Below are 18,945 nucleotides of genomic sequence, written 5' to 3'. Positions count from 1 at the left end.
TGTGGGAGCTTCTTCACAATCAGCACCACTGCCTCTATTACCTGCAGGAGCTGCTGCACGGAGTGGTATAATGCAAAATGGTGGGGCCGCCCTCCAGAATGTAATGAGGGGCCCCCGAGTATCCCATATCCCACTTATGTTCATTGGCCTTGGGCTGAATGGAAGGGGTCCCCTGAAAAGGTTGAGGACCCATGTGCGACTGGGGATGCAGAGGGTCCGCGTTATGCCTCTGACTACACAATCAGCGCCTGAGCCTCTGGCACCTAAGAGTGCTATTCCACACTCAGTACCACTGCTTCAGGCATGTGTGATAGCTGCTGCATAATCAGCATCCATGCCCCAGGCACACGTGGCAGCTTCTGCACAATCAGCATCCCTGCCTCGGGCATCTTGGAATGATACTCTACCATCAGCACCAATGCCTCGGGCACAGGTGAGAGATGCTGCATAATCAGCATCCATGCCTCTGGCACCAGTGGGAGCTTCTGTACAATCAGCATCCCTGGCTCTGGCACCTGGGGATGGTACTCTACCATCAGCACCACTGCCTCAGGCACAAGTGGGAGCTGCTGCATAATCAGCATCCATGCCTCTGGCACCTGATGATGGTTCACTACCATCAGCACCACTGCCTCAGGCACAAGTGGGAGCTGCTGCCTAATCAGCACCCATGCCTCTGGCACCAGTGGGAGCTTCTGCACAATCAGCATCCCTGCCTCTGGCACCTGAGGATGGTCCTCTACCGTCAGCACCACTACCTCAGGCACAAGTGGGAGCTGCTGCATAATCAGCATCCCTGCCTCTGGCACCTGATGATGGTACTCTACCATCAGCACCACTGCCTCAGGCACAAGTGGGAGCTGCTGCATAATCAGCATCCCTGTACTCACATCCTGGGATATTACTGTACCATAAGCACCACTGCCTCTGGACTACGAGAGCAGCTGCACAATCAGCAAAGCCACCTCCAGCACCTGTTGGTGTAGCTGACAATGAAACTCACTGCTTCTAGCACCTGTGAGAGCTACTGCACAATGATCAAGTGTCTTCCTGACATGCGTGAGAGCTGCTGCACAATTAACATCCCTGCCTCTGGCACCAGTGAGAGCTGCTGCACAATCAGATATCTGCCTTTTCACATCTGGCAGCTGCAGCGCAATCAGATATTTGCCTTTTCACATCTGGCAGCTGCAGCGCAAACAGAATCCCTGCCTCTGGTATCTGTGGGAGCTGCTATACAATCAGCATCCCTGCCTCTGGTACCTGTGAGAACTCCTGCACAATTCGCACCCTTGCCTTGGCACTTGTGAGAGCATTTCCACAATCAGCATCCCTGCCTTGGCACCTGTGAGAGCTGCTGCACAATCAGCATCACTGCCTTGGCACATGTGACAACTGATGCACAATCAGCATCCCTGCCTTGGCACGTGTGACATCGGATGCCCAATCAGCATCTCTGCCTTGGAACCTGTGAAGACTGCTGCACAAACAGCACCCCTGCCTCTGCCACTTGTGATAGCTGCTGGACAATAAGCATTGCTGCCTTGGCACCTGTGACAGCTGCTGCCCAATCAACATCCCTGCCTCTGGCACCTGTGAGACTGCTGCAAAATCAGCATCCCAGCCCTGTGCGCTTGTGAGAGCTGCTGCACAATCGGCATCCCTGCTTTGGTACAGGTGACAGCTGGTGCACAATCAGCATCCCTGCCTCTGGCACCTGTGAGACTGCTGCACAATCAGCATCCCAGCCCTGTGCGCTTGTGAGAGCTGCTGCACAATCGGCATCCCTGCTTTGGTACAGGTGACAGCTGGTGCACAATCAGCATCCCTGCCTCTGGCACCTGTGAGACTGCTGCACAATCAGCATCCCAGCCCTGTGCGCTTGTGAGAGCTGCTGCACAATCGGCATCCCTGCTTTGGTACAGGTGACAGACAGCTGGTGCACAATCAGCATCCCTGCCCCTGGCATCTGTGAGACTGCTGCACAATCAGCATCCCAGCCCTGTGCGCTTGTGAGAGCTGCTGCACAATCGGCATCCCTGCTTTGGTACAGGTGACAGACAGCTGGTGCACAATCAGCATCCCTGCCCCTGGCATCTGTGAGACTGCTGCACAATCAGCATCCCAGCCCTGTGCGCTTGTGAGAGCTGCTGCACAATCGGCATCCCTGCCCTGGCACCTGTGAGAGCTGCTGCAGCACAATCAATATCACTGCCTCTGGCACCTGTGAGGCTGCTGCACAATCAACATCCAGCCCTGTGCGCTTGTGAGAGCTGCTGCACAATCCGCATCCCTGCAATTGCGAAGGTTATCCACCACCGGCGCCCCAGCCTCTGGCACCTGAGTGTGCCGCTGCACGAACTAGCACCTGTGGGTGTTGCCACCCAGTGGTGCCCAGTTCCCATGTCTTCGACATCCGCGGGTGATGCAGAGCGGGTAGCATGAGCCCTGGCCCCACGCCTGAGTACTACGCCCGATTCAGCCACCTGTCCCTTCCCAGCCCGCACGGGTGTACCCACACATTAGACACCCATGTTTCATCTCCCGGTGGCAAGGTAGCACATTCACCCCCTTTGTAGAGTCAACCCCTACCCCATGACCTCCAAGCCCCCTCCCATGCAGCAGTGCACTCATCCCCCTGGTCCTAGCACTCTCTTATGCAGCAACATCTCACCCCACACTCTCCCCTCACCCCCGGGTCCCGGCGCGCCCCCTTCGCCCAGTTCCTCGACAACAGGCGCGCGCCCCCCAGCACGTGCGGCTCCAGGAAGTCTCCACGCATCACCTTTCCGCGGTAATTGTTCGCATAAAATCGGATCCAACACTTTTAATAGATTCCCCGAGGAAGGGCAGCAGCTTCCCTCGCTCTCAGCAAGAATACCGAGTCGCACCGAGAGCCCTCACTCAAGGAAAACAGGTCATATGGAAATGAAAGCCGAGGAGCGCATCAAAAATGCATAGAGCTACGGGCTTTGGAGGAATAATTTGCAATACATTAGGAAGAATAAAGAGGACGGATTAGGCTGTTTGTTCAGTGACTGGTGTTTTTGTTTGACTTGCAGGGGCTATTTATCTGGGCAGGGCGCCGCGCTCTGCTCATTTGGCTGCACGGTTATAAACTACCCTCAGCAGCTCTGCCGCTGGCACAAAGGGGTTTCCGGGTGAAATGACAGGATGGGGCGCGCGCGCGTGGTTGTGTGCGTGTCTCGGTGCTTTGCAAGACAACAAAACAACACACCACAGTCAGCTGGTCTTGGGAACCTCAAGCCCGCCTTAACCTGCTCCGGGGAAGGCACAGGTGAAAATGAAAAGTCAATTCAGCGCGTGGGCCCTTGCAGCAGCCCGGGTAAAAGAATTTTAGGGCCTCTGGGCAAAAAACGTACAAAAAAAAATCCTCACGTGGCCCCTTCCCTGGTGCTGAGCAGAAAAACTTATCAGGAACAAAAAGATGACTTTCTTTTACAGGGCAGCTCCCGCACCCGACACCAACCAGGGAGTCGCCTTCAGTTGTCCTGTCATATGTTAACAGGGCAGGCCCAAGCTTAACTCTACAAACACACTTTGTGAAAGGCGTGAGTGGCCCTGACAAGCTGAGTGCATAAGACACCACTTCTGACCCTTCCTTATAAGGGCCCTGCCTCGAAGCACATTGAAGCTACACACCTCCCAAACGTAGGCAAAGCCCTTTAGGTGGGCACCCTCACCCTTTAACCGCGTAACAGTGAGCTGCCCCCGCCCCCACACTTTAAAAGGGTTCTCCGGCCCACATCTTAAGTTGTTATGGTTTATACAGCCGGAGGGGGTGAACCTGCAACATTTAGCCTTTAAGTGGTGTGCATCCTGCAACCTGAGCCTGTTAGAGGCCTATAACTCCCACTGTTTTGACTTGACAGTAACAACACAGCCCTCACCCTAAGTCTTAAAGCCTGCACGGGTGTCAGTCTTTTAGACACGTGTCATTGTGACACAGCAGGCATGCACATGTGTCAATCTTTAAGACATGTGCACCAGTGACACAGCACCCATGCACAGCACACACACCATCTCCCCATATAGCCATTTTAAGATGGTCAAGGCAGTAGTATGACGTAAAATGGTGCACCCCTTGCAGAAAGTAAAGATGGGGCCGTGAGTCTCCCATGTCCATTCATTGGCCTTGGAGTGGAGCGGGCCATGCTCGTAAGGACTGGAGGGCCCGAGGGGCTGGGGACGCACCTGCGCCTACAAGGACTGGAGGAGCCTGCCTTACCACCCTGGGTCAGGCCTCGCTATGTTCCTTGGGGGCTCTATCATTTTCATTTGCAATAAATGCAGCATCCGCAACCACAGGGAGGAGTTAGGACCAAGGGTAAGTTCTTAAACAGGTTTACAGGGCCCAGCACCTGAGCCTGCTCCTGTAAGTGCACGTGCAGTGTGCGCCTGTACACTTGTCAGGCCCCGCTCTTTTATTGCGCTTTATTTAGCAGCTCGAGGCAGGGTCCGAAAGGAGCGGCATGCTGATAGCTGGAGACAGTCAGCAGAGATGAGGGCGGCCCTGGCTTCCAGCCCACGGGGCTGTATAACACCCGGGAGGGCCCCTGGAGGCCGGTGACCCGGAGCAGGGCCCAGCAAGTCACCTGACAGGCCGCGCTCCCTGTTCCAGGGACCTCGGAGGCAGCGGCAGGGAAGAAGACGAGCCCGGGCTCAGGGCTGCCCGAGCTCAGAGGAGGTGGACTGGAGAGGCAGGGGCTCCTTGCGGCCGGTCTGAGGCGGTGCACCGAGGAAGAGCAGGCGGCCCTCAGCTCAAGCCCTGCCCGGGCTCCAGGGGAGGGGACTGGAGAGGCAGAGGCCTGGGCAGGTCCAGCGGGGCCACTCCGCCCTCTGGGGCAATGACACCGGGGGACAAAAGGAGGCCCCGGCCTCTGCCCGGGCTCCAGAGGAGGCGGACTGGGACCTGCCAGACCCTGGCACTAAGGCGCCCCCCACGCCTTCCTATCGTGGCCTCGGAGGCAGACAAGTGATAAGATAAACGGCCCGGGCTCGGCTCTGTCGGGGCCTCGGCGAGGCAGACCCATGAGGACAGAGAGGCCTCATGGGCCGCAGGGCGCTCAGACCGGAGTGTTCTGATCGCCTGAGGCTGGGAATGCAGTGATTATTCCCTGGGGTACCCGCTCCAAGAGCTGCTGAGATGGAGACACCCTAATTCTAGGCCCTGCCCAGGTTCACCCCAGGTCTGCCGTCTGTTCTCTGCCTGCCAGTGAGGGGGCTGGTAACTGTGTGTGGAATAACTACCATAAACTGAACCCACCCTCAAAAGAATCGCCGTTTATTGTCTAAATATGTGAAACAATCTGTTTCAAGCGCGCCAAGTTTTGGCAGATGAGTAATGCAAGGCAAAGGGGTTTAAACTGTTTTGCCACAGACCACATGATTTTTGGGAAAGCCGGGATCAGACCCCGGTATCTTGGTTCTAAAGACCAACAACAGCCACAAGAATACATGTGATCCACTCAGTGTAAATAATCAGCAGGTGTCTGAGTAGAACCCGGAACTTCTGTGCTCTTAAGCGGTGGTGTGGCCTATGGGCCAGCGTGGTTGTGCGGCAGTTGTGCCCTGCAGTGTGATCAGATCCCCTGGTCGCGCAGTCTGTCTGGAACTGGACGTCAACCCCGTGCAGACGGCCACACACGCCCAGTGTATATCTCATCAAGATTAGACAGCCGCCGGCCCCGCTGACTGAGCGCCAGGAATAACACTCACACACCATCTGCTGATCACACCGCACAACTATACCACGACTCCTAGCGCCATGAAGCGACAGAACGGTGATACCCAGAGCTTTATAAACAAAAAGTGTCCACACATACATAAATGGTGTTACATTGTGTCTCCCAGCTCCTCCTGGTCTGCCCTACTGTAATCTTTGGCATATTTTATATTCCCTTTGCGTTAGATTGTCTGCCAGCGCTGGCAGAGTGTATGTCAGTAGTGAACACAATTAGCGTGCGGTGTCTGTGCCCAGAAAGGGTGGTTTGTGGTTTCCTCACAGTGCTCGCGTCTCCGCTCACTCATAACATCCGCAACCTGGGCTGAGCGGTCTGTCTCGTGAGGTGGACAACAACTCCGAGGTTCACACATTCTGAGGGGATTTTTCATGTTGTCAATGTTATGACATATATGCAAAGCAGGCCCCCAAAGCGCGTCTCCCCTCAGAGAAGGGCAGGCAGCGCCTCGCCTCACCCCTTCGTCGAGAGGAAGGCAGCGCGCAAATACGGCAGGCAAGGGTACACATTGTGGGTAACATTCCACGCAAGAAACAAGCGCACGAAAAAACACCACATTTATGGCTGCTTTGGGGTTCAGTCTGAAATTACTCATATCGGTTCACAGATCCGTCCAGAGCCCTGGATTATTAACAGACAAGGGGGAGATGGGGGGGGGGGGGGATGGGGAGGGTCGGGGTCCGTTAATGTCAGGGCCAGGGCTCTATTTACGACAAAGGCCCCTTCTCAAGTGTGGGGCACTGGTCGTCCTGCTTGTAGCTTTGCATTCTCATTCATTTACCGTGTGTCTATGTGTGTGCGCCTGTGCGTGTCTGTATGCCTGTGTGTGTTTGTCTGTGTTGAGCCTATCTGTGTGTGTGCGCGCTTGTGTGTGTCTGGTCCTGTCCGGGTGCGCAGTAATTGCCAATACTACACATGTTTGAAGGAGACACTCTTGGAGGGTGTCTCGCGCTGTTTTGCAAAATCTGTTTATAAAATGCAGCCAAAACTCTGATTAAGGCGCCTTTTTCCTCATACCTGACCGAAACACCACCAACAAAGTTCAACGTGACAGAGTGGAAACATCATATATCATTTTTGTGTATGAAGGTGACAAACTCTAAAATACAGTTATTTCACCTCTCGTTAAAAGATGTCTAATCGATCGCGCATTAAATACAACCCTAAACGTGAGAGGTCACACGGACGTTGTGGGTTTCAGTCGCGTGCATAACATCTGTTAATATTTGTTTTTCAGTGTGACTCTTGGAGACATGCCCGTAAAACTCCCTTTTTTTATGTGTGACCTGTGACTTATTACCAACAATACCCTTATCGCCAGTCCTTGAACCCCCACCCTGACCCTCACCGCATAGATGACATACATGTGGGCAGCAAAGCAACATGCATGAACATGCATGAACGTTTGGCTCACTCACCGTTGCTCAGAGCCCCGGGCGCTGCCAGGACCAGCAGCAGCCAGGGCACGACGAGTCCAGCTCGGGGCATCCTGGGCTTGCACAGAAAGACCAACCAGCAGAATCCTCAGAGCGCCTAGAAGCGGCCAATCCGCACACCCCGGATGAGCCCCAGGGGTGGCGGGTCCAGGCTGTGCAGAGACGTCGGGTGCTGTCCCTTAGGTCCGGGTGTGCAGGGGTTGCGTGCACTGTCCCCCAGGTCCAGGGTATGCAGGGGTTGCGTGCACTGCCCCCTAGTTCCAGGGTGCACTGCCCCCTAGTTCCAGGGTGTGCAGGGGTTGCGTGCACTGCCCACTAGGTCCAGGGTGTGCAGGGGCGGCGTGCACTGTCCCCTAGGTCCACGGTGTGCAGGTCCAGCGTGCTCTGCCCCCCAGGTCCGGCGCGCACTCTCCCCCAGGTCCGGCGCGCACTCTCCCCTAAGTCCGGGGTGTGTGTCCGCAGTCCTCCAGTTTCCCTGGGTCCCGGTGCGCAGAGCCCAGCGCGCTGCCCTCTAGGTCCGCATCCTCCAGCCCTCGGCCACGGCTCCTTGCTCCGTTGCTCCTCGCACTTGTTCCGCTCCAAGCCTCGCTCTTCTCACCCCGCGGCAGAGCCAAGAAGGCAGAGCGCCCCTCCTCGGAGCCTCAGCAGGAAGGCGCGGACAGGCTCCCTGGTGCCCTGGAGAGGAGGGAAAAGGGAGAGGTCAGTGACAGCTCCGTGCGTCTGGACAGCCCCCGGGGACCCAGCAGACTCCCCTTCACCCCTTCCACCCAGCCTGTGTGTGTGGAGCAGAAGCAGGCTGCGGGCTCTCCTGCCAGCTCTGAGACCCAAGACCCCCGTCCTCAGGGCGCTGAAGGATGCTGACTACCAGGCAGGGGCGGAAGTAGGCTCGGCCACATACCCCGAGGCTTCCTCCAGCGCTCCGTCCAAGACTGTGACTTAATCCACGCGGGACTGGCGCTTCCCACGGTCTCTTTCCACATGGATCCCTGGCTCCAGCCCTCCCTGCCTCATGGGGTGGGCCGCCCACACCCTCCCCCTGCCCAGCCCACGCCGAACCCCGGAGAGGGAAAGCTCCGGGGGCGCCTAACTTCATCTATAAAACACCTTGGCCGGGGGAGGACATCCGCGCCTTGGGGCTGCTGTGTGCCAAACCACCTCCGGGCTCAGGCTGGCACGGAGTGACCTGTCCGGCTTCAGAAGCAGGCACGGCCCCCAGCGTAGACATTAACCCTCCCACACAACGGCCCCCACTCTCATGTCATTTCACTCACTGGGGCCCCCAGTTCTGCGCATCTCCCCGCGCCCTGGCTGTAGCAAACCCAGAGGGCTCAAGCAGTGCGCGTGCGTGCGCGTGACTTCGAATATGATGGCAACATGTGTGTGCTGGAGGGATCAACACACGGCCGGGGCTCTATAAAGTCTATTCTGTCTGCTTGTATCTGGCCGGCAGGTGACGACACCGCTGCCCCCCTGCACAGTTGTGCTCTAATCCTGTCGAGATTACACTGCACGCAGATCTGCCAACGCGATTACAGATGCTGGCGGATTAAGGCGAAGGATCGGTCATGTGCACCAGGCAAATAACCCGGGGGACCCAGGGAAATAACGCGAACCGATCGCTGCGTTTGGTTTTCTTTTTTTAGCGCTGTGTTCCATATATGGTGTTCCATATATAGTGCTTAAATACCAACATTCAGTTTGTGTATGATGCCAGCCGAAGTGTTACAGCCCCTGGACAAAGTCTTTGTCAGATATAATATAAAACCCACAGGGACCCCTAGAGGCATGTGTCCCCCCACAGCAGGATTGGACAAGCAGAGTTAAGACGCCCTGTGAAAACGCAGGAATACCTCCGAGTTTAAACAACCCACATTTGAGCTTTCTCCCACCACAAAAAGTCGACAGCACTCTCCAGGCAAAGGGGGGGGGGGGGGGTGCTCCAAACCACTCTTTCTGTCTTTCTAAACAAGTTTAGGTGATGGAGACTCGCAACAAAGCTTCAAACAACCCCTGCAACAAAGCAACTGGGCGCTTTAAACCATGCAACAGAAACAGGCACCAAACACAACCCTAACCATCCAGAGGTTCGCCAACAACCGCGGAACAGGTGCGCCAAACACAATCATCCAGGGACTCAAACAATCTGCCAGAGCAGCTCCAAAGAACCCAACAGGATATTGTTTAAACTCCACAATAGAGGCTACAATACAAACCCAGGGGAGTCTCTTAAACAATCCACAATAGAGACCCCAAATAACCCAACAGGTGGCGCACAAGCAATCCACAACCCAGACTACAAAACCACCCCTTTGGAAGCTCTCGCACAATCAATAACAGTCTCCAAAAAATAACCCAAATGAAAGCAGAGGCACAATAGGTGGTACAAAGTAACTGAACTACAAAGTTCCAATAAGCCCACAAATGGGGTTCAAAACAGTCCAACTGGATGCTTTTTTAGTATCCAAAATAGAGCCTCTGAAATAGCCCTATTTGAGGCTTTCAATCACTACATAAAAAGTCTCCAAAACGACCCAACTGGTGGATGTCAAGCAATCACAAAGCAGCTGAGGTCCAAAACAACCCACTGAGAGTCACTGAAGCAGTGTACATCAGAGGCTCCAAAACAACCCGAGAGGGACATCCAAACAACAAACAACAGAAGTTCCAAAGCATCCCAACAATGAGTCTCAAACACAGTCAATAAAAACTGAAAGACAATTAAACAGATGACCTAAAACAATTCACAGCAGAGACCCCAACACACATCAACATTACAAGTAGAGCCTGGCGACCCACATTGAAGCCACCCCAACCTGACCCGGGCTGAACCCTGGGGAAGCGACACTGGCCGAAGCAATGTAAAACACATGCAGAATGAAAGCAACCAACTGCAAGCCAAGGTGAAGGCGCCCAATAACCAAATAAAACCCACCCACTAAAAGTCACGAACCCCAAATCCAATATTTCGAAAGACCCCAACAACAGACGTTAAAAGTAACGAATCTCAAATTCAATATTTCGAAAGACCCCCACCAACAGAGTCCAAACAACTTCCACTCTGAAGCTCAGAATCACATTTAAATGAAAGCTCACATTAAAACTAGAACAGAGCTCCAAGCGCAAATCCAAATGGCGCTAGAAGAAAAGTAAACATGAGACACAAACTCAAACCATCTGGAGGCTACTGCATACATGGAAGCAGCAAGTCAGTCAGATTACCTGGCGAGGTGCACAGGTTCCACGGTTTATGTGTTGATAGTTTCTCTAATGGAACAGCAGCACTAGTCAGCTTATAGTGATTTATAACATGAAAAACAGTAACAACTCTGAATAGCTCATAGAATAAGAGAATTGGACAGCACTAACACAACAGTGACACGGGGTTTTGCCGGATCAAATCTCTATATCCTGTGTCTTTGGTGGCTTTGACATCTAAATCCGTCTTGGGTTTGGCTATTCCGCTGGTTGTTTCCCGTGTTTTTGATATTTGTGGTGTTTTTGCGTGTTTTGTTAGGTGGATTTCGTCCTTGTCGGCTGCTGGTGGTAGTACCTGTGGTGGTTGTTAGTGGGTTCACGTCTTCCCTCTGGCTGGAGTACGGATTGCTCTGCGCTGTTTGATGGAGGTCTTGTCTGGGTGAGATGGAGGTGGTCAGAAATGGTGATATTATCCACTGTTGTTAGTGGTGAGTCTCCGCTTTAGGCTGGAGCTGTGGGGATTCCTCTGTGCCTGTTGCTTTATATCCTGCTACTTACTCCTGACTGGGCGACTGAGGAGAAACGGAGCGAGTTTCCACTTTTAGGCGCTAGATACATCCCATGGCTGCAGCCCGGTGAGGACGGCGATGGCACAGGTGGGAAGTGAGGGGTGCAGGCAGGAGTGAGGCGGGTGAGTGAGCGCTGTTCAGAGAGCCCAGCCTGTCTGAGGCCGAGCCAGCGCCTCGCGCCCTCACGAGCCCTGCGCCTGCCGCGGATTGGTGCGCGTGCGGCCGGGAGGGACCAGTGTGAGAGCGGAACACCGGCGGAGGGGGCGGGAAGGGGCGGGGCCTGGCGGGCGCTGACTCCGCGCGACAGGCGCGCGGGCTCACACCGCGCTCTCTTTCACAGAGAGGAGACGGGGACCAAGGCTGCCGCGCGCAGCTCGCAACGGCCGCCGCCTGCCTGGAGGCTGGCCTCGGCTGTGGACATAAAAAGGGATTGGGGGCTATACGAGGGGTACAGCTTTCAACAGTGGTCTAGTGCAAAAAGGTGCCCCCACAGGGGTGTCACGCCGGCCCCTGCGGCGGTGGCGGTCTCCAACCGCCAGGGGCCCCTCACCCCTTCAAGTGGCCCCATTTAGTTCAAGACCAATAGATATGGGAGACTAAACTGCCACCCTCCGCTTGCAGGAGTGTTTGAGGGGCACCGAGTATCACACATGCCCTTTAACCTCGGGCTCAATGGGCCCACTCAGAAGTTTTGGGCACCCCTTGTGCTGCAGGGTGCGACGTGACGTAGCTCTCTGAGGATCGCTGTGCGGTAGGGAGAGGGGTGGCATGCATGGTATGCGGAGTACAGCCCGGGTTCAAAGAAGTGGCGAATACAGGTGCAGCGCCAAGACACACACACTGAGCACTGGGGCGTCGGGGACTTAAGGGCACTAATGCAAACAATGAAGCGGGCACCGCGAGAACTCCGGGTTAGCAGTGAGAGTCAGCTTCAATGAAGGGTCGGTGGATGCCTCAGACTCATGGGTCCCGGTGCCACTGCACCCGTTGGACCATCCATAGCTCCGCACTTAATGCTGAGCTAGACTCTCTGAGACCAAGGATGCAGCTCGCCCTGAAGCCCCCTGGAGTATGTATGTGGTGGGAGGGGGGCGGACTGATTTCAACAGAGGGCCAAAGACCCACCCTCTATAGACAAGAGGAAAGACAGTCTGGGAAGACGAGGCGCGCTCGCTCCTACCCGGGACTGAGGAGAGGGCGTCTTCTGAGTGAGAGAGTGGGGGGTATATAGCGCTGCCTAAGCGCGGGGCCGGTGGTCGCAAGAGTCGACAGTACTGTAGCGGGAGGAGGAAGGGACACCTCCTGAGACAGAGGAAAACTGGCGCTCCCGCTATAGGCCAAAGGAAGCGCGCTCGGGACAGATGGCGCTCTTTCCCTAGAGCTCCGTGTCACACAATACAAATACAACACAAACATGCAGCATCACCATTAGCGTGACCGAAATAGAGGTATTATTGCTGAAGCTGCTTTGTGGATACTATTTTTTTCCAAGACATGAGGCAGGTCAGTGTACCTTTATCTGGTCCTCATAGGGGAAACCTTATATAGTCTGACGAGAGCCACACATTCCTGTTTACATTTGTGTCTTTTGTTGTACCCTGTCATGTGCAGCCAAATATTAGCCTGTTTTTTTCTGGGAAAATAGGGTACGTTGTTTACATTTACGTTGTACAGTAGCTCCTGCTATAACACCGTGGATGCGGGGGCTTACCTATCAATGGTGCAGGAGGTGCAGCAGCACCGGGACCAAGAAGGCTGAGGGCAACTGAACCCAAAGTATAGCTACTGTCAAAACAGCAGTGTGGGGCTAGGTGCATTTAAATGTTTTTATTAGAACCAATGGCCGTCCATCTACGCAATTATGTGGAGGGTCAGGTGAGGTGGCACTCGCTGAGACACGACTCAATGCCCATTACAGCGGAGCCAAGTACACACTTACTGAAGCGAATGCACCCAGACACCGAGGGCGCAGCGCATGCTACGACACTTAGGTTATTGTGTACACTTAGTGTGATGACCACTTAATGGCCAAGAAAGTGCAGTTCCGTGACGTACCAGAAGGGGACGCCCACACCGATTCAAAGGATGCAGATTCAGTACAGAGTGGCGTGGAGAGTGTGCAGGGGATGGGGTCATGGGCGTATCTTCCACCGGTGCAGCAGGTGCAGTGACACCGGGGTACCGGAACCCGAGGGGCCATTAACATAGATAATTACAGTGTTTACTACTTCCGCACCAGTCAAAGGCACCATTTTTTTTCTTGTTTGAACCAGGGCCCCAGGCACCCTCGCTAAACTACTGGGCAGAGTGTCAGGTGTACGCGGAGGTGGGGTGGGGTAGATGCAGCAGGATATTCCCTGCCACCGTATCTGTTTGTAGTGGGTTTCAAATCCAGTCTAAACCGAAATTAAACGAAATGCAACTTAAGTGAGGGAGGGTCACACGCTTATACTTGAGATGATCCAGCAGCCGCCATATCATATGCTACTGTCAGAGATGGGGAGAATAACATAGGGATGATAACAGCGTTTGCAACTGCCAGCATTAGCAAGCGCTTTTAGCGGGTAGGTACAGCTGTGCGTCACAGGAGCTAGTGTAAAGGAAACGGGTCCGGCTGGCTGCCGCGTGAAATGTGAAATACAGAAATAATCCGGGTTCAGTGGGCCCCACCGGTGCCACTGCACCAGCTGCACTAATAGAAGCAACGCCCCAGGCCCGATGTGCGAAATACACAGGGGTTCAGCCAGGCTGCAGCCACAGCAACAGCCCAGAAACCAGGACAGGTCAGACCAGAAGTTTCTGACTCTGATACCCAGAGCAGCTTTAGCTCCCCAGCAGCCGAGACTCGTTTACACAGCATATGATCGGAGACTGAAAAGCAGCAGTACCATCTGCAGCCTCGAGGTGGCAATGTGTCTGTGAGCCAATGAGCGGGGACTGGAGCTAACATACTGACACCGACAACCCCTACCCGCGCCTCGCTCTGCTCTCGCCCCAGATGCCGCCCCCTGAGCTCGCAGGGGGCGGGGAGTTTGTCTTACACAAACAGATCAATCTGTGTAAACAAGGGGGCAGGCGAGTCCCAAGGGTCGGGGTCGGGGAGACACACCGGACCTGATTTGGAATTGGGATCGTCTTCCCTGCCAGTCCCCTTTGCACAGGCAGATGGATGGGAGAGTGAGCGTCTGGCACCGTCTCATCAGCTTTGTAACCCAACCCATCACCCACAGCTCACCCCTGGGGTGCTGTGTCCTCGGACCGTGGTCTAATTATTGTCCTCTGCAGCCACGGTCTTGGAGCCCTTGCATGTACTCAGTCCTCTCACCTCCTCTCAGGATCTTACTTAGGGTGACCAACTGGCATGGGTGCAAATTCAGGACACTGAGTGTAAAAATTCAGGACAAAGGGTCAAAATTCAGGACAAAAATTCAGGACAGGAGGTCAAAATTCAGGATAAAAGGTACGTTTTACAGACACATCAGAGAAGGTTGCACAATAGTACATAAGTAAGAAAATAGACAAGTAATAAAGTACAAGTAAGAAATAAGTTTATATTAGGGTGAGACAATTGTGCACTTCATGGATTGTCAGTATGCGCGCAGCTTTAAACAAATGTGCAGGTCTTTTTGTGGTAACAAAACCGCCCCCACCTTTCCAGCTCCCAGAGAAAATGCCTGATGCCCGTTCCGGCCACCCTCCAATGGCGCCCTTCATCTTCACATAGACCCTCTCTCATGTGTATTTAATTTCTTCCATAGTGCTACTCATCCCAAGTATGTGGGGCAGAGTGTTGGAGAGCATTACATCACACACATAATATATAGAGACACTCACTCATGTAAATATGAAAGTCAATGTATAGGAAATATTGCTTAAGATAATGGGGCTTACAATGTGTAATCATACTTTCTTCCATCATTCAGTCTTTCACCATTCATTCTGTCCTTCCATCAGTTAGTTGCATAAAATAAAAAAGCAGCAACCATGGCTGCTATACTATAACTTTTATCCCTTCCTTTGAACTTCTTTCACGGCCTTCCTTTGGTTGACTGGATTCTCAGGTAGCAGCAGCATGAGCGTTTTTGCACTTCTGTGTGACTGTGTGTTTTACCATCTTACGGTGGCTGAGAAAAATCTTTTGGTTACTACCTTCCAACACCCAGAGATCCGTGGTGAGTGCCTTGGTGACCTCTAGGTTGGACTACGGCAACGTGCTCTACCTGGGGTCTACCAAGGCGGTCACACACCGTCTCCAATTGGTCCAAAACGCTGCTGCCCGGCTTCTATGTGGTTGTCGGAAACGAGATCATATCACTGAACGCCTGAGGGAGCTTCATTGGCTCCATTTTGATAGTCGTGTAAAGTTCAAGGCATTGTGCTTTATGCACAAGATTAAGACTGGAGTTGCCCCCCTGTATCTACAGGCCTTAACCACTCCTTATACCCCTGCTCGCTTACTCCGTTCTTCGTCTCAACACCTATTTTGCATACCGAAGTTTAGACTTTCGAGAATGGGTGGAGTCTCCTTTGCAACTCTGGGACCCAGACTTTGGAACTCACTTCCCTCGGACATGCGGATTGAGAACTGCCACATTCGCTTCCGCAGAGCCGTTAAAACCTGGCTTTTCGACCAATAACTTCCTTAGACTGTTTTTTGCTGTACTTGTCTTTCAGCGCCGGGAAACCATCCTGGGTAGCTGTCGCGCTTTACAAATTAAAAAAAAATTTAAAGAAATAAATGTTCTGCCCTGGGCCGAGGCTGGAGGAGGCCACCACATGCTATGCCAGCCCAGACTGACACTTTGTCATTCTGCATGTGGCAATCAGCCCTACACAGAATGACAATGGACGGGGTGGGGCTGCTCTTGTGCTCAGAGGAGTGCAAGGGGGCCCCATCAGGGAGCTGAGGCCTTTTGCAGGGTATCAGCTCTGTTCCGTGAAAGGCCTAAAATTACGGACAAAAGGCGTCCGTAAACAGGATCCTCACGGACAACGGACGTGAGGTCCAATTTACGGACTGTCCGTTAAATTTACGGACGGTTGGTCACCCTAATCTTACTGCTGCTCCATGTACCCAGTCCTGGCCTCTGGGCACAGGATGACAGCCCTGCCCTCATGCTCTCCGCAGTGCCCACACAAACCCATCCATGCCCTTTACCTGAAGGGATGGCGTGCTGCCCCCATGACCTCACTGCTATACTTCTGAGCCCAGTGCTGCCCACATGAACCCAGGGATGTAATCTGTCCTGAACCCATAACCCATGGAACTTCTTTTATCTCGATGAACCTCATGCTGCCCCCATGATCCTGGCGCTACCTCCCATCATCAGGGTCCCGGCTGCCACCTGACTCTATCATACCAGTTCTGCGGTCACAGCAGGTTGGGACCGCTCGCGCTGAGAAAGCTGCCGCTAGAGTAGAAAATCTACGCAGGCGGCAGAAAGAAGCAGCACCCTCTGGTGCGCAGCACGGTGCTGTTCGCACTGATTTTACAGAGAGAAAAAACTAGCATGAGTGAGCAACATGCGGAATTTCACTTGCTCACGGAAGTCCGCGGAATCTTGCGAAGTTTTTATATAACTCAGCTGAGTGAAACTCCGCAAGATCCACCCACCTCAAGTCATATGTAGTAGAAGAACCAGTGGCGTAACACAAAATAATCGGGCTCCCCTACCGAATGTGTTGAGCAACCCCTGAGATCTCCATATTGCATAGATATTCATAGGCCCTATGCTGAATGGGGCCCCCTAAGTGGTGTGGGACCTCTGCACAGCAGGGGCTGCAGGGGCCTGTGTTGCATTCCTGGGAAGAACACCAGAGGTTGTTTAATAGACAAGCTATTGGACCTAAAGTCTATTTTCGGCTAGTTGGGACCTTGATAATATCATCATGCTACAGACACAGTTATAAAACTGCTTGCCTGCATACCTGTCTCTTGAAATAATCGTTACACAGTTGAACTACCCCAAACCTGCTGTCATTCATTAACTGCTACTAGATAGGCACTTAAATTCTCAGTTTCTGTTATCTTTGCAACAGTGCCTCCCACGTGCTTAAACTGCTTTCAGATTAACAAGCAATGAATGAGTGATTCAGAAAGATTGCAAAGCACACTTACTATAGAGCTGTGCATTCCCACACAGTAAGACCACCCGCAAGGGACTGATGCACAAACTGCTTCCTTGCCTATCACATTAACAATAAATGAGTGAGTGAGTGAGTGAGTGATTGAGGACATTTGAAATGCACGCTTATTTGAAGATGTAGCCGGCTGCCTCAAGGCACTGTGCACCCCACACTCAGTACGACCACTCACAAGGGTCTTACACAAAAAGAGACACGTAAAACATTGAACACGAGACACCTCTGCTAAACTATGAAGACATCGTGGCATAGGCGGATACCCTATTCAAGAACTGTTTATGCCTCTTGTTGGTCTGGTGGAAGAACTAAGTCAAATGAAACCATTTCAAGGGCAACTATAATTTCAGAAGCAACTTTAAGCTTTGTGATGGTACACACTGAAGATTAGTTGAACATGAAATTGTACGAATGTGGGTGACTGAGAGGATAGGTTAAGCATATCCTGCCACAACCTAATCCTCTAACTACCGCCTATCCACCTTTTAGATAATTGTTTTACTGTTTTGATGTGGATTGTTCTGTAAACTTTATCTATTTTCTGATGCACTGAAGGGTAACAATTGAAAGGTGAAGTAATACGATCTTTAAAGCTGCTTAGATTTAAGTGAAATGCTGCTGAGCTAAGACAATTTGTAAACACAGCTGGATCCAACCCAGGTAGCAGTTCTTGCAGGCAAACAAGGCTGCTTAGTGGTACTTTAGATTATTCCTCACCCTGACCCGAAGTAGGACTGCTAAGAGTTGTTTCCATTGTTTTATAAGATTTATTTTGCTTTCATGAGAAAAAGCACACGATTGTTCTCCTTTTGGAAATGCGAGTAGAAGTTGACGTTTTTCTCTTAGAAACAGTTTAATGAAGGGGCAGAAATGTAATAACAGACAAAAAAGGCAATGAAGAACCAAGAATACAATGTCATTCTCCATTCCATTCCAACAACTTTATTTCGGTCTGAGAGACCTTCAAAAGTGAACAATACAAACAATATTAGATAAATACATGGAAAAGCCAATATGCAAGCATACAATGAGAACACGTTCAGTTCAAAACTACAATGTCATTCTGATTTTGTAAAAATGAAGGCACATTTTTTAACCAATATGCATAACATATAGATGGAATACCATGAAGTGGTGACAAAATAAGTAATTGGGGAGAAAGTCATCTGTTAATCCAGCCAGTAGCACAAAGATTAATTGTAAAACAAAATGTAAAAATATACTAATAAAGAGGATCTTTAGGATAAAAAAACCCTTTCTACTTACAGAGTTCTTTGTGTTAGGTAGCATAGGAAATGTTGGCAATAAAACTGGTAATCTATCTAACGTGTCTATCAAGTATCTCCAGTGGGTAGATCGGGAGCTACTGGTAGCTCACCAGTACCCTGGAGGCAGCTACCTGAAGTGCACTGTGGCGCAATATATAATTCAGAGGGATTAGCCCTATTGAAGAAGGCAGCACAACTCATTTTAGGAACCTTGGAGAGGTAGCCAGCCAAATCAATGGCAAGGCCACACAATTGCACACAAATGCTCTCTGTGACAAGGGAGAGCTGGGGCATACTGATCGCGGATACTGTTCATGCGGTATCCTTCTATGCGTATGACGTGCTCATCTATTTCCGTGATGTTACGACCGACCTCACTCCTATACTCAATTCTCTCTGGGAATTAGAGGCAGTTGCAGGACTTAAAGTCAACTGGTCCAAATCGACAATATATCCGCTGTCGCACAGCTTCCCCCCCAAAACATATGATTGGGTGATATAGAGATATCCTGGAGTGCCCAGGTGGTCTGTTAACTTGGTATATGATTGTATCATACACCACAGGACATATACG

At 52.3% G+C, this 18,945-nt stretch overlaps 1 protein-coding gene across 3 annotated transcripts in view; it reads right to left on the bottom strand.

The window, feature by feature from the left end:
• The window catches only part of NRP1 (neuropilin 1), a 249,366-nt gene extending 238,247 nt beyond the window's left edge, over window positions 1-11,119 (bottom strand). For 2 of the 3 annotated variants that reach the window (XM_078663334.1, XM_078663335.1), the window contains exon 1: window positions 7,181-7,393. In XM_078663334.1, coding sequence (XP_078519460.1) covers window positions 7,181-7,250 — 70 coding nt within the window. In that variant the 5' untranslated portion in view covers window positions 7,251-7,393. Of the gene's footprint in view, window positions 1-7,180; window positions 7,394-10,748 lie in introns of those variants that run through there. The other variant, XM_078663336.1, reaches the window with a different exon arrangement.
• Between the last annotated feature and the right edge of the window lie 7,826 nt (window positions 11,120-18,945).

Source organism: Lissotriton helveticus, chromosome 10 (genome assembly GCF_964261635.1).
Source record: "Lissotriton helveticus chromosome 10, aLisHel1.1, whole genome shotgun sequence".
NCBI lineage: Eukaryota > Metazoa > Chordata > Amphibia > Caudata > Salamandridae > Lissotriton > Lissotriton helveticus.
Note: the sequence above shows the minus strand (reverse complement) of the source record. Positions and strands in the feature narration are given on the sequence as shown.